The sequence below is a fragment of the Phacochoerus africanus genome, chromosome 5 (genome assembly GCF_016906955.1).
Source record: "Phacochoerus africanus isolate WHEZ1 chromosome 5, ROS_Pafr_v1, whole genome shotgun sequence".
NCBI lineage: Eukaryota > Metazoa > Chordata > Mammalia > Artiodactyla > Suidae > Phacochoerus > Phacochoerus africanus.
Window position 1 is genome coordinate 29949279 of NC_062548.1, and position 16054 is coordinate 29965332.

Consider the following 16054-nt stretch of genomic DNA (forward strand, 5'->3'; position numbering starts at 1 on the left):
TAATCCAGGATTAAAAGTAGAATTTTGGAGACAAAAGCATCAAGGGACCTGTGGAACCCTCAACAAGCTGTCACTGGTTTTGAAGACGGAGGAGCCACAGAGCCAAGGGATGCAGGCGGCCTCTAGAAGCTGCAAAGGCAAGAAGACTGGCTGTCCCCTTGAGCCTCCAGAAGGAACACAGCCCGGCCGACACCTTCATTCTGGGGGTAGGCCCATTGAGACCATTCAGACTTCAGGCCAGTAGGGCTGTAAGGCGATAAAATCTCCAAGTTTTAAGCCACTAAGTTTGTGATGATTTATTTACTTATTTATTTGATAGACAAGAAATAGATTCATTAAGACAGGACGCTTATGAGCGATGCAAACGGGCAGGCAAGGAGGCGCCGCCAGTTTGTGGTAATTTAAAGCAGCCAAAGAAAATTAATACAGGTCCTTTGCAGAAGTCTTCCTCAGGTTTAAAATTTTCAGATTAATTGTTCCATCATTCTCCATGATAGCAGACTTCACCCCATGCAGGTCACGGATCTCAGAGACTGGCTGGTTGATTTAGAAACAGGTGAGGGGAAACCACACGGGACCGAGGCAGGTCTAAGCCTCCCCGGACCAGGTGATGGATGATTCAGAAGCCGCTCTGGCGGAACCTGTCCCCACCCAACGTGGAAGTCCAAGTGCAGGTTAGGGAAGAGCATTGGGAATTCTCTGACTCAGGCTCGGGCACTGATGCCATCTGCTGGGTACAGTCTCAAAGGAGAACTGACTTCGAGTGCCTAATTTGTGAATTTGCCAATTGACTTTCGTTTGAATGCATCATATAGTAAAAGTAGTATAGGCCAGGATTTTAACGGAAATGATTTTGTGAAGTAAAGCGACTCGGGAACATTTGAGCAAAACCACCATGCTTTCTGAATGCACGTTTTGTCCAGAGAAGGGGCATTCTTCAGTACCTGCTCTTCCCAATGGAGGCCGTTTTCTCAACAGAATTCTGGGGTGGGGGCCGATATTAGGCTGGCCAGAAAATCCATAAACCCATAGCATAATCTTGGTCCTAAACCTTTCAGTTAAAATATGAGTGTGTATAAATTCTTCTTATTTTTTTGCTATTTAGGGCTGTCCCCGTGGCATATGCAAGATCCCAGGTCAGGGGCTGAATCGGAGCTGCAGCTGCCTGCCTACACCACAGCTCACAGCAATGCCGGATCCTTAACCCACTGAGCAAGGCCAGGGATTGAACCCACATTCTCATGGATACTAGTTGGATTCGTTTCCACTGAGCCACAATGGGAACTCTGACTTCATATAAATTTAAAAAAATAGTTACTTTACTGAGATTTTTAGCCACTTACACTGTGCGGGCTATAATCGAGCTTTTCATGGAGTGGAGGTGAAATGCAGTCTGTGTTGAGTGCCTGCCTCCCCAAATACCATCGTTTGGGTGCACTTTTAACCTACAGCCTGGATGCCTTTTCCCGAGCAAGGGGTTCTGGGCTGTGAGTCACCACCACCAATATAAATGCTCTTACTGGTTCAAAATAAAACGACTGCGGGCACTCCTTCGTGGTAATACCAGAATCACCACTGGTATTACCAAACTGGTGATGCTGCTGAGAATTGGGGATGCAAACCAAGCCAGGCAGTGCGTTTGGACACATTCTCTTCTGGACAAGAGCCAGCAGGAATTAAGTGGACAGTCACGACCACCAGCGTTCCTTCAGGAAGTTTATTCAGTTACAGTATAGTTTCCATGGAAGCCACAGGCCATCTCAGATTTGACCTCGCTCTCTCCTTTAGTCCCACCAATACTTGCTAAATCCAGTCGAGCTGCTTTTGATAGCGAATTAAGGAGGGCACAGAGGCTCGTTCAGAGTGGACTGTTCTTCAAGTTTCTTTTTCCAGCTAAAAAACACCTTCCAGAAAAGAAAGACATTACTTGCATTCTTCCATTCCTCGCTAAAGGCCCATCTGAAGGCCGCCTGTGCCAAGAAACACTAAGACACTGTGCTCGCTAAGCAGGGGGGATCTGATGCCGTGACAGTTCCCACCTCACGGTCAGAATCATCCGGGTAGAGGCCAGAGCTTAAACCCATCTGTATGTGTGTCCCAATCAAAACAAAAAAGCAAAACAGGTCTTTCTGGACGTGACCCAGAGTCCCTAGGGTCAGGTCCTCGTTTGCAGAGGGAGCCTGAGGGCCAGCTCGGTCAGATGCCCCATGTCTGGTTGCCTGCTTCGCTTCTTGATGTATTCCAGGGTTTTCACCTAGGAGCAGAGAGAAAGGATCATCTCCTTTCCAGTTCGTGATTCTCTATCCTGGGGCCCAAGACAAATCGGCCACATTGTGAACCTGTACTTTCTTCTTAGCAGAAAAGGGAGTTTTTAAGTAAGGTTCCTTAGATGACAACTTGATTTTTTTTTTTTTAAATCTTTTTAGGGCCGCACCCATGGCATATGGAGGTTCCCAGGCTAGGAGTTGAATCAGAGCTACAGCTGCCAGCCTACACCACAGCCACAGCCACGGTGACACCAGATCAGAGCTGCATCTGTGACCTATACCACAGCTCATGGCAACACCAGATCCTTAACCCACTGAGCAAGGCCAGGGGTCAAACCCACATCATCATAGATTCTAGTTGGGTTCATTAACCACTGAGCCATGAAGGGAACTCCCTGAATTTTTTTTTTTTTTAAATGGCTGCACCCGCTGCATATGCAAGTTCCCAGACCAGGGGTTAAATCTGAGCCGCAGTTATGGCAACACCAGATACTTTAACCCACTGCACCAGGCTGGGGATCGAACCTGTACCTCTGCAGTGACCTGAGCTGCTACAGTCAGATTCTTAACCTGCTGCACCACAGCAGGAACTCCTCCCCTGAATATTTTTGCTCTATGGATCTGAGGATGCGGAACTTGTGGATACAGACTGCTGTCTGTGCTCTGTAGGGCCCGGAGCCCTTCTAGAAGTGGGGAGACATGCTGTTTGATGTCCAGGCCCTGCTGCTGTGCTAAGGCCACCCATGCCTGGCCAGTGGGCTCATGTCAATCGCTGGGACACCCAAGCGCCTCACCATGGTCCTGGTGTCGGCACAGCCATGCCTCTGTGCCAGGTGCCAGAGGTTGACGGAGAGCTGGTTGAGCCTGTTGTTGCGCAGGTCGCCGTGGGCCAAGATGCTGTTAAAGAAGGAAAGGCCCAGAGAGCTCTGGCGCTTCAGGGCCTGAAACAGAAGACAGAGGTTACTCCCTGGGACTGAGGCCCGGCCCAGGGTTGACGGTGCCCAGAGGTTCCAGGGCCAACCCTACCACCGATCTGGAGGGCGAGCTGCTTCACCTCCCTGAGCGCCAGCTTCTTCCTCTGCAGGACGGTCAAGGCTACGGGACCTCGCAGGGCAAGTGAGTCTGGATGAGATGACCCAGGTGAAGCCCCTCGCTCTATTCCTCCTGCTTGGGCATCACTGGGGTGGATGCAGAAGCAAGGGAGGCTTTCGTGAGACCCAACGCTCAGTGGGCTCAAGAACCAGCAGAGATGGGCCTTCTGGCTTTAACGCCAGAACGAGGGAAAACTCCAGGGTCAGATATGTCTCAGATGGGTCCTGAAGCCACCCGAAGTGTCCGTCACTTTCCCACCCCCTTGGGGGCGGGTAATGAAGACCAAAGATGGCACCCAGGAACAGCTCTCCAATGCCTGGTGCCCACACCCAGCTTTTCTAAGAGTCATTCTGTACTTTTTTTGGGCTTTTTAGGGCCGCACCCGTGGCATATGGAGGTTCCCAGGCTAGGGGTCCCATCAGAGCTATAGCTGTTGGCCTACACCACAGCCACAGGCACGAGGGATCGGAGCTGCATCTGCGACCGACCACAGCTCATCAACGCCAGATGCTTAAGCCACTGAGCCGTTCTGTGTTCTTAACACCAGCTCCTTCCTCTCTGGCTCAATGGTCCGATGGGAAAAGTACGCAAAGAAAGTGGAACCCAAGTGTCAGAGGTGGACCAGACCTGAGCCCAGCTTGAATGGTAAAGACAGAAAGACACACAATCTCCAAAATGCAGCAGGCCCAGGGGAAGGGATACTGCCTCCTGAAGGTAAACAGCACCTGGATGGCCCAGGTCAGATCACTTGGCTGTGTGGGCCCTGGCTGGGTACCCTTGGCTGGCACCGTGAACACCAGTGCTGGCAGGAGCCCGAGTGTCTGCGCTTTGCTCCTTGGCAGCTAGTGGGTGTGGAGCCACTCGTAGCAGTGTGCTGGGAGTGAGCTCTGTGCTTCACACAACTCTTTGATGTTCACAACTCTGTGGGTCGGCAGGATCTCCAACTCCTGCTTTTTCAAACCCTAACTAGGTGCTACTGGGAAGGGACGCCGCAGGTGTAATGAAGGGGAAGGACCCCATGGAGACCATCCTGGATGATCTGGGTGGGCCCAGTCTGGTCCCTTGAGCCCTAAAGAGCAGAGGGATGTCTTGAGCTGGAGCCAGAGAGAAGTAGCAGAAGACAAAAGCAGAGGGAAGACGAGGCAGAAGGTCAGACCACAGAGATTCAAGCTAGGGAAGGACATGACCCACAATGGCTGGCTTTCCAGATGGAAGAAGGGGGCCGAGAGCCAAGAAATGCAGGTGGCTTCTAGAAGCTGAGAACGGCCCCCAGCCAACAGCCAGCAAGGAAACAGGACCTCAGCCCTACCCCACGGGGAACTAAAGCCTGCCAACTCCAGTAAGCTGGCAAATGGATTCTTCCCGGGGCCTCCAGATAAGAGCCCAGCCAGGGAGTTCCCATTGTGGCTCAGCAGGTTATGAATCCGACTGGTATCCGTGAGGACATGGGTTTGATCCCTGACCTCGCTCTGTGGGTTAAGCGTGAGCCGTGAGCTTTGCCGTGAGCTGTGGTGTAGGTTGCAGATGCCACTTGGATCCAGTGTTGCTGTGACTGTGGTATAGACCGGCAGCTGCAGCTCCGATTTGATCCCTAGCCTGGGAACCTCCATATGCTGCAGGTGCGGTCCTAAAAAGCAAAAACAAAACAAAAACCCAGCCGGCTAACACCTTGATTCTGTGTGAAACCCAGAGCAGAGAAATCTTCTGATCTACCAAACCGTGATAAGTGCAGGTCGTTTTAAGTCGGTGGTGATTTCAAGCCCCAGTAGGAAAGCAACACACTTCCATTTTGCAGACGAGGCCCTGGAAGGTCAGAAAGCTCCAGGAACTTGCTCAGGCCCCGCTGCTGGCAAGTGCAGACTGAGGTCGCCCAGTTCTGGAGCCTGTGCCAGTACCCGCACCCCTCCCATGTCCTGCCCCGGTTCCTAAGATGTTCCCACAGGCCCCTGGTTAGCAGGGATCCAGATTCCGAAGAGGCCAAGAGATCTGCCTAGAGCAGCTACCTAGTTTCATCCAGGGAAGCGGGAATGCTTTCACATGGTCCAGACCAGTACATACTGGTTCCTGCTTTTTCTCCACCAGCCCAGGAACCGTCCAGCTGTCTTTCCATGTGTGCAGCCCAGAGAGTGGCAGGCCCTGTGCTACCCACTGAGCCAATTACTCCTGCTGCCCTCGCCTAAGGGGGAGCTAAGTCTCTTGAGGAAACACCAGCACAGTGAACTGCCCGGGAGCAATTAGGAATGCCACCAGGGGAGGGTGGCTGAGCGACAGGGGAGGGACTGAGCCTGCCTTGGCAACAGCCTGGACCAGATGATATCACAAACGGCTGAGCCGACAGAGCAGCACCGCCTTCAAGGCATGGGGGTCCCGCTGTCCCATCCTGAGCCTGCAGGCCAGGGAGGGGGGGGCGACACCACCTGACATGGATCACCAGCTGGTTGGCAGCTGCCCGCTTTGGGTCCCTCTGTTTAACCAGTGAGCTCTGGCCTGCTCAGGAGCCTGGGCTCATCCAGAGGGTCGCAGCCCGTCCCCCTCGCCTTTCACCCCGGCCCTTGTCTGATGCCTGGGGAACAGGAAGACCCTGTTTTCTGCTCCGATCTCCAGGCCCAGCTAACAGAAGGCTCTCGGATCCAACCAGAGTCTCCCCAGGGGAGGCCCTTTAACTACATTTCACTGAAGAAGAGAATTTTTAAAAGTCCATTCTGTACCTTCTCAAGCATTTTGCCTTTTCTAAAAACCCAGTTCACAGCTGCTTTATTTTTAAATTTTTTTTATTTGCTTTTTAGGGCTGTACCCAAGGCACATGGAAGTTCCCAGGCCAGGGGGCGAATCAAAGTTACAGCTGCTGGTCTATACCACAGGCACAGTAACTCTGAGCCACATCTGCGACCTACACCACAGCTCACGGCAATGCCAGATCCTTTTCCCACTGAGTGAGGCCAGGGACCAAACCCACATCCTCATGGATCCTAGTCGGGTTTGTTACTGCTGCGCTACAACAGGAACTCCTCACATCTGTTTTAAATGCACAGCCCGTTAAAAATGAGATTATTAGGGACAGGAGAGGGGATGAGGAAGAATGCTGGCCGACGTGCAAAGACCCAGGAAACTGAAAGCACACTGACCCCGAGTCAGGGCCTCGAGCCCCCTCCGATCCGCACCGAGGTTTTAAACAGCTTCTTTCGAATCTTTCCCGATGAGAACCATCATGTCCAGGAAGCTGGGAGGGTCTGGCTCGGGTCCCAGCCTCACCACACCCAAACAGACGGCTTCCCAAAGGATCCCAGCAGGGCTGCTTCCTTCACGGGGACCGAGGGGACCGGGCGGAAGCAGGCTGCCACTGGCGCTGAGAGACGGGGCCTGGGCACAGGGGGTTCACAGCGCCAGCCTCGCCCCCCCGGGCAGGGGACAGCGGTCTGAGGACTCACCCCCCACCCCCAGGGTTGCCTGTATGCAGCCCCACAGCACGTTGTCAGGAGGAAGGATGACACGTTCCACCTCGGGTCGGTCCACCCACGCTTCTCCTGATCAATGTGCACGTACGGACAGACGTGTTCAGGGAGCACCCTGGTGTTTATGTGAGTTGAAATGTCTCGGCAACATGCCAGCCTTGCTCTTCTTTCAGAATTATTTTGGAGTCATTATCACCATCAACGCCTCCTCCCCCAAGAGAAAAAGAGACATTAAAATCGTTCCAAATTATATGGTTTTGGGCTCGCTTTTTCTGGTGAGCCTGGGGGCCCTAGGCTTCGGTTGTTCATGCTGTCAGCTGTCACCTCTGAGGAGACCCAGCCTGTGGCATGAGTGTGAAGAAAGGCGTTTTCAAGCCACGTGGTGTGCTTCGTGGGCACAGCGTGTCAAACTTGAAGCAGCCCTACTCTAAGAGGCCCGGGCAAGGAGCTGGAGCCAGAGCCCCTGGTTGCAAGGATCAGGGGGGGTGCTGAGGATTCTGGAGAGCGTGGGCTATCATTTCCTCAACAGGCACTGGCGGAGCACCTGCTGCAGCCAGGCTCTGAGGTAGGGATGCTGGGGTGAGCGACAGATGGATCCCAGAGACCCACATCTTGAGGTTCCCACCGCAGGGAGCTTATATTCTGGTGGGGGAGGCAGGCCACCGACACGTGAACACACAGCGTTTCAGAGAGTGACCGAGTGTCCCAGGAACAGTACAGAGAGACCCAGGAGGATGGCAGCGACTTGGGACGGGGGTCGGGGAAAGCCACTCTGAGGAGGTACTTGAGCTGAGACCTGAAGGATGAGAGAGGCGGCCAGGGGAAGCTGGGAGGCAGAGAAAACAGCAGGAGCAAAGGCCCTGGGGCCTCAGTGAATGGTCTGCACACAGATCCAGTACTCACGGGATGAACCAATGTCCAAGCGCCCTGGGAACTGGCCGGGCAGCTGGGGGCACCTACCTCATCCTTGGCCAGGGTCTTGAGATGCTCCAGGATCTGAGCCATCACTGTCTCGCACAGTTTGTTGTTTTCAGCCAGAAACTTGGAGTCTCCGCCGTAGAGGCTGTCGTTGGAGTCGACTGATGGAAGAAACCAGAGCAGTGAGACAAGGCCAAGGCCAGGGAGGGGCAGCCATGGCACTTGGTGTCAGCAGATGGCAGGAAATCACGGCAAGGCCGATGGAAATGGCCAGAATTTCCCACCGGGCTTGGGGCCTCGGGAATCACAGAGAAAACGCTCAGCCTTCTGGACAGTCTGAGCCAGAGACCGGGGAAGCCTCCTCCTTCCAGCCCAGGCCCATGGTGACCAATCGAACAGCTGCCAATCCTGAGCCCTGGCGGACAGGCACCGGCCCAGCGCTTCACACGTGCCAGTGCCGAGTCCCAACGACCAGCATGTGCCAGAGGTGATGGGGACGCTGAGGCCTGGGCCTATCCCAGCCAGGATCCCAAACCGCGGCACGTTTCAAAGCTGAAGCTGTTAAGCGCTACCTCTGGCCGCCTGCCCTGTCCCTCCTCCTGAAAACTGCCACGGATAGGAGTTCCCTGGTGGCCTAGTGGTTAGGAGATTCAGTGCTTTCACTGCTGCAGCACCGATGGAATGGAAGGTTCCACTGTCTTCTAATCCTGAATCCTCTCACCCCAAAGGCCTCCCTCCACTCTGCTTGGGCATGTCCCATGACAGCCGCTGTCTAGAGAAGGACCAGCCGCGAGAATAGCCCGAGTTTGACCTCCTGCCCTCCTTCCTTCCTGTCGACATTTGGACGAAGCATGACCTGTGGGTTAGGGAGGGGAGCGACTCCACGAGGTGCTCTTGTGCACTTTGTGGTTTTCACTTAGTGATTCTTGGAGCTGCTTCCATATCAGCACATACGGATCTGCTGCTTTGCTGTGTGAGCTGAGCGGTGCCCCACTGCGTGACGGACCAGAACAGGTGTGGTCGGTCCCTCCTGCGAACACTTTGGTGGTTCTCTCTTTGTGTGTGTGTGTGTGTGTGGACAGGGCTACTGCAAATCCTGCCTTCTATAATGAAACCACAATCTCTCTTTTTTTTTTTTTTTTGCTTTTTAGGGCCACACCCATGGCATATGTCAGTTCCCAGGTTAGGGGTTGAATCGGAGCTTCAGCTGTTGGCCTACACCACAGCCACAGCAACACCAGATCCTTAACCCAATGAGCGAGGCCAGGGATTGAACCTGCATCCTCATGATAGACACTAGCCAGGTTCTTAACCCTCAGCCACAATGGGAGCCCCACAACCTCTGTCTTGCAGAGTAAATTCTTTCCCTTCATGCCTTTTCTCGCCAAATCCTCTAATTTTTCCTCCCTTTTGGCAGTGACCATGTCATGTGGACGTTCCCAGGCCAGGGATCAAACTTGCGCCAGAGCAGCAACCCAAGCTGCTAGTGACAACGATGGGTCCCTAACCCCCTTCACCACAAGAGAACTCCAACCAGATCCTGTCTAAACAGCTTTCACCCTGACTCCTGAATGCCGACTTGTACGTGGCTGAGCACATTATCTCCACCCGGTGTGGACAAGCGGCGTGCGCAGTTCAGCGCGGAAGCCTTGGGGCAGCCTCAGCACTAAGCGCCCAGGAAGAAGGCAGGCACAGTGGCAGCTCGTAAATGTTTCTCATTGGGTGGAGGCCTCAACTTTGGGCCAATGTCCCAGGTGTAGTGACACCTGATAAAGCAGAGGCCGTGCAGGTGCCTCGGGAGGTGTGGCTGGGCTTACACAGCCACAGGCACGCCGAGCTACTGCAGTCTGTGGTTTGGAGGAACTGGGTCTGCTTGGCTCATCTGCTGGAATGGAACCTGCTGGGCTCTTTCTGTCTCCACGCATCACCGTCCCCAGAGACCAAGCGAGAAGGAGCCTGTCTCCCAGGCATCCACAATCCCAAAGGATATTTCTGAGATCCGGGAAAAGCCCACGAAGCCGTGTGAGGCAAATAAGAGGTGACACAACAAGCGAGGGACACGGGGCTCTCTGTTTAACATGCAGATGGGAGAGGCGGAGAGAGAGGGCTGGGGTAGACCACCCCATCACGGTCAAAGTCACAAGCCCTCTGGCGGGGTCTGCACAGAGCTATTCCCGGGCAGGGGGGCAACGAGCTGCAGAACCACGGGATCAAGTTCAACAGGCACTGGCCACCAAGACAAGAAAAGCCAAGGTATGATGGTTGGGGTGGCTTCTAAGCTTCAAAGGTGTGGCCCCCAATGAGGGTCACTTACAGGAAAACTGGCAAGTACATCAACAGTCAATCAATCAGAAGTACGTCTGAATAGCCTAAATTTGATGGGGGAAAAAAAAAGTTTGACTTCACCAGTAATCAAAGAACAGAAAACTGAGTTCTCATGTGGTGCAGCACTTTAAGGATCCAGCATTGTCCCTGCAGTGGTGTGGGTTCAGTCCTTGGCCCGGGAACTTTCACATAGCGTAGGCGCGACCAAGACAAACAAATAAGCCAACAATTGTTTACAGACAAAAAGAAAAAAAAAAAAAAAACAGAAAACCAAAGCCACAGAAGAATTTCTAAACACCAATTTTTTTCAATTAAAAATTATATGTGATCATTTTTAATAGTCCCTATAATCTGCCTTGAATCTTTTGGGGATTGGGATACGTATAAGCATAATCGGCTGATGAGAGCATTTCAAGGATGCTTCACGTACATTTCGGGTTGCGATTTCAAGAATAACAACTCCTCCTTTTATCCCCAGCTTTTCATTTAAAGATAAAAATGTCAAGGCTCTAGGAAAGGGGGAACAGCAGCACACCAAACAGCATCCTCTCTCTCAGCCAGCATCACCTGTTGATGTCCTTTGCCACTTCGTGTAAGCTCTCTCCACGACACTCTCACAGACAGACATACACACCTTTTGCGGGGGGCGGGGAGGGGGGCTGAACCATTTGAAAGCAGGTGCAGACCTTGCTCTCCCGCTTCTCTGTGCGCAGGAGACCTCTACTCTGGGCCTGCGCTGCCCGTTTGTGGGACTGCTCTGGGGAGAATTTCCTAGGCCACTGCTGGCTCTGTAATGGTTCCTATGACACGGGTTGGCTGAACTGCCCTGGGCTGCAGGCATCCATTCCAGGTTTTCTTTGTTTTTGTTTTTTAGGGCCACACCTGCAGCATAAGGAAGTTCCTAAGCTAGGGCTTGAACCAGAGCTGTAGCCACCAGCCACAGCCACAGCTACATGGAATCTGAGCCGTATCTGTGACCTACACCACAGCTCACGGCAATGCCGGGTCCTTAACCCACTGAGTGAGGCCAGGGATTGAACCTGTGTCCTCATGGATACTAGTTGGGATTGATTCCACTGAACCACAACAGGAAGTCCCCATCCCAGGTTTTCTGAGACGTCTCTGGCTCTGGCTACTGTGTCTCCACTGCTGCCCGCGACGTGGAGGGGCCAGTTATTCCCCTAAGAAGAGAAAGAATCTGACGCAGCCATTCCCCAGCATCCGACTGCCGAGTGGCAAACTGCAGCTGCGGAAGGAATTTCCCCCGCCTCCACTGAGGGCTAGGAGAGTTCCTGGCAGAAACTCCCAGTCTTACTCCGGGCTGGAATCTTCTCTTGTTCAGATTAGCCCAGTAGGAGAAGAGAGAAGGCCTAGGATCGCCTGCAGGCAGCCCCCCAAGCTGCAGGCTTCCTGCGCTGAGGGGCCAGTGGGGTGTTGAGAGCAAGCTGCTCAGCGCCGGGTTCTGGGAGCTGGAGGCCCCAGTGGGGAAGAGGCTGACCCCGTCCTGTGCAGACAAGCAAAGGGCGATCACAACAGCATGTGCCAGTACTGGGTGGCACAGGGGACATAGGATCCTAAAATCTAGGCTTGGTGGAGTTCCCATTGAGGTGCAGTGGAAACAAATCCAACTGGGAACCATGAAGTTGTGGGTTCGATCCCTGGCCTCGCTCAGTGGGTTAAGGATCCAGCGTTGCCATGAGCTGTGGTGTAGGCCACAAACATGGCTCGGATCTGGTGTTGCTGTGGCTGTGGTGTAGGCCAGTGGCTACAGCTCAGATTCGACCCCTAGCCTGGGAACTTCCATATGCCGCAGGTGCAGCCCTAAAAAGCAAAGAAAAAAAAATAATTAAAAAAAAAATATATAGGCTTGGGATGGATTTTTTTGTTTTGTTTTTGGCCGCCCCATGACATGCGGAGTTCCTAGGCATAGGATCAGATTCCAGAAGCTGTGGCAGCACCGGATCCTGAACCCACTGTGCTGGGCCAGGGATCAAACCTGCATCCTGGTGCAGTAGAGATGCTGCTGATCCTGTTGCACCACAGCGGGAACTCCTTGGGATGTAATGATGGAATCAGTGAGATCCAGGCTGAACCCAGAAGGCTGAAAATTCCCCCGAGAAAGTGAAGAAAGGGATCACGAGCAGGGAAATGAGTTTTCCATGGTAACACTTGGTGGTGACAGAAGGAAGGCGAAAAGGGCGCATGTGAGAGCTGGGAGGGACTTGGGAGCTGGAGTATAGACTGGGGCCTGGGAATCCAGACCTGGTGCTCGCCGGGGAGGGGGTGGGGGGGTGGAAATGAGACCCGAGCAAATGGCCACTAAAAATAGCCCAAGATTTCTCTGCATCTGTCTGGCCCTGGGGTCCCAACCCCAAATGCTTCAAGGGCCTGGCAGGTGACATGGATGCGGGAAGGGGCTGCACTGACTTCCCATGGGCCCCTGCATTGTACACTTCAACTCTGTATCTATCTGCATATTAAATAAATACTCAGGGAGTTCCCATAATGGTGCAGTGGAAACAAATTCGACTAGGAAGCATGAGGTTGCAGGTTTGATCCCTGGCCTCACTCAGTGGGTTAAGGATCCGGCGTTGCCATGAGCTGTGGTTGTAGGTGGCAGACGTGGCTCAGATCCCGAGTTGCTGTGGCTGTGGTGTAGGCTGGCAGCTACAGCTAGGATTCGACCCCTAGCCTGGGAACCTCCATATGCTGCGGATGCGGCCCTCAAAAGACAAAAGACATAAATAAATAAATATTCAGGAGTACCTGCTGTGGCACAGTGGGTTAGGAATCTGACTTCAGGGGCTCAGGTTGCTTCAGAGGTAGGGGTTCAAGCCCTGGCCTGCGAATTTCCATATTCCCTGGGGGCAGCCGTTAAAAAAAGTATAAATTAATAAATACATATTCAGCGCCAAGAGTATCCTTTGCTTCCACATCAAGCACGCTCTCTGGCATGCTCGCATGAAAGCACTGGAGTGACTGCTCCAGGTAACTTCAGAATGGTCTCTTCTTATTCATCCGGAAAGAAAACAGCCAAGGCTTTCCTTATAAATGCAAAAAAAAAAAAAAAAAAAAAAGAGACCCGAGTCAAAGTCTGAATCTTTGTCAACACCATCTAAAAGGCTGCCTTGAATAAGAAAGAGATGAGGAAATGGAGCCCCAACCCTTGCAAAGCCTCCCCTGGTCCCCCCCAACTCTCTCCTACTCAGGCAGTTGGCAGGTCACAACTGTGCCTCCAGAGTAAACACAGCTGCGCTGAGGAGGCAGCAGAGAAAACCCGCCCTTCTGTTTTCATCTCTAGAAAGCGAGACAACCAGACTCCACCTACCGAAGACAGCCGCCCACTCTGTGCTGCTCCTCTGGCTCCCACAGTCCGCCCTGCTGTGTGGTATAGACAGAGGATTAAGTGAATGTGCTTAAGGAAGAGAAGAGCAAGGAAAGGGCCCATTCCTCTGCCAGGGTACAGGGTTTATAGACCCACTTCCGCGGCAGCGACTTGCTCTTGAAAGTGTCTCTCCTGTTCTGAGCCCTCCTTGCACCCTTCACAGAGAAGAAATAAAAATGCCAACAGGGAGTTCACGTTGTGGCTCAGTGGGTTACGAGCCCAACCAGTATCCATGAGGATGTGGGTTCAATCCCTGGCCACACTCAGTGGGTTAAGGATCTGGTGTTGCCGTGAGCTGCGGTGTAGGTCACAGACAGGGCTCAGATCCTGTGTTGCTGTGGCTGTGGTGTAGGCTGGCTGATGCAGCTCTGATTCGACCCCTAGCCTGGGAATCTCCATATGCCGCAGGTGTGGCCCCAAAAAGACAAAAAAAAAAAAAGCCAACAAATATAGGAAAAGCTCAACCTCACTGGCCATCAGAGAAATGCAAGCTATACTCATCAGAAGAGCCACAATGAACAAGATTGACCACATCAAAGGAACAAATGTAGCCCTCGATTTATGCCTGGTGGGAGTGTCAACTGGTATAACCATTTTGGAAAACTGGGAGACAGCATCTACCAGGGCTGAACAGAGGCACATTCCAGGAGCCAGCAGTTACCTGGCATATATATCTGACAGAAGTGAACAACAAGAGTTATGTTTTCAGGCAGGTTCACAGCAGCACTGCTCACACCAGCCCACAGCTGCATCCACAGGGGAAATGAATAAATTCTGGTATATCCATACAGTGGAATATTATACAGCCATGCAAAAGGATGAATGACAGCTACACATGACACAGAAGAAACTCACAGACCTAACATTGAGAGAATGAACCCAGTGACACCAAAGCATGCTAGCCAAATGAGTCCATTTACGTAAAAGTCAAAAACTGACAAACCAATCTGTAGTGTTAGAAGTCAGAGAGCAGTGTACCTTTAGAGAGGAAAGTGGTGGTGCTGGGTGGATGGTGCAGGGGACCTCTGCAGAGCTACTACAGTTTGATTTCTGGATCTGGGTGGTAGTCACCTAGGTATGTTCACTTTGTGATAATTCACTGAGCTTGATGGTCTATTGCATGTGTGTAATATGATATAATTAAAACACTGTTATTTTGGGAATTCCCTGGTAGCCTAGTGGTTAAGCACTCAGCACTGTCACTGCTGTAGCTCAGCTTTGATCCTTGACCTGGTGACTTCTGCACACTACGGGTGTGGCCAAAAAAAAAAAAAAAAAAAGGTTGTTCTTTTGAAATCAAGGAGGCAGCATAAGGCATGGGCCACAGTGAATTCCACTTCCAGCACTATTTGGCTGTGAGCCCCTGAAACAAGGTGGTTGGTAAAACCAAGCTGTCATCCGGAGTCTCCCCTTGCTCGTACGTAAAATGGGGACATGAATGTCCTTCCTCCTGAGAATGTGGTCAGGATTCAGAGAGAAAGAGTGGCATGGAGTCGGGTCCGCAGTAGGATCTCAGATCACGGGAGCTGTCATCACCGACATCATCAACCAGCCTCACTCAGTTACATCTTTTTTTTTTAATTGAATTTTTTTTTTTTTTTAGGGCCACACCTGCAGCATATGAAGATTCCCAGGCTAGGGGTGAAACTGGAGCTACAGCTGCCAGCCTACACCACAGTCACAGCAAGTGGGGCTCTGAGCCTTGTCTTCGACCTACACCACAGCTTATGGCAACGCCAGATCCTTAACCCACTGATCGAGGCCAGGGATCGAACCCATGTCCTCATGGATACTAGTTGGGTTTGTTAACCACTGAGCCACGATGGGAACTCCAAGTTACATCTTTCTGTATGTAACCCAACCCCAGCCAGAGGGAGCTGCTGAGAGTCACGACAGGAGACCACTCTTAGCACTGAGAATTTGCCCCTTGAAATTTCCAAGTGTAGACCCAGCTGCTTAACCCCTGAAGTACACATCTACTGGCCCAAGCACTTTGAACAACAGCGCCATTGTTTTCAGAAGCCACAAATTGGAACCGAGGATCTGACGAGCAGGAAGATGCTTAGGCCCAGGTCGCAAAGGTCTGGAAGTGGGACTGTCCCATGTTATATCGAGGACATGAGGAGGCTGCTCCACTGTGTGGCAGCAAGTTCAAAAGTGCGGGTCATACATGCGGGGGGGTGGGGTGGGGGAGCAGCCACCTTCTTCCTCCAAGCACCTGACCTGAGGGTCCAGATCAGGACCCACCTGTGACTGGGCAGGAACAGGCCCTGGATAAAGGTCATGTGTGTGCACATGAAACCACTAGAGCATTCTAGACTATTCTACAGCACACCCAAGACACTGTCCATCCCAAAGAGTGCTTCTCTGAAGTCTGTTTGCCAAAATGATCTTGGATGCTTTTTTTTTTTTTTCTTTTTAAGGGCTCACCCATGGCATATGGAAGTGCCTAAGTTAGGGGTCAAATTGGAGCTGTAGCTGCCAGCCTACACCACAGCCACAGCAACACCAGATCCATGCCGCATCTGTAACCTACGCCGCAGCTCACAGCAATGCCAGATCCCCGACCCACGGAGCAAGGCCAGGGATCAAACCGACATCCTCATGGGCACTAG

The 16054-nt window shown here is 52.4% G+C and overlaps 1 protein-coding gene across 1 annotated transcript in view; it reads right to left on the reverse strand.

The window, feature by feature from the left end:
* Nucleotides 1-1703: 1703 nt before the first annotated feature.
* VPS35L (VPS35 endosomal protein sorting factor like) overlaps nucleotides 1704-16054 on the reverse strand; it is a 115553-nt gene continuing 101202 nt past the window's right edge. The window contains exons 29-31 of the mRNA XM_047780388.1: nucleotides 7772-7890; nucleotides 3062-3208; nucleotides 1704-2254 (exon numbers count right to left, since the gene is read on the reverse strand). Coding sequence (XP_047636344.1) covers nucleotides 2156-2254; nucleotides 3062-3208; nucleotides 7772-7890 — 365 coding nt within the window. The 3' untranslated portion in view covers nucleotides 1704-2155. The remainder of the gene's footprint in view (nucleotides 2255-3061; nucleotides 3209-7771; nucleotides 7891-16054) is intronic.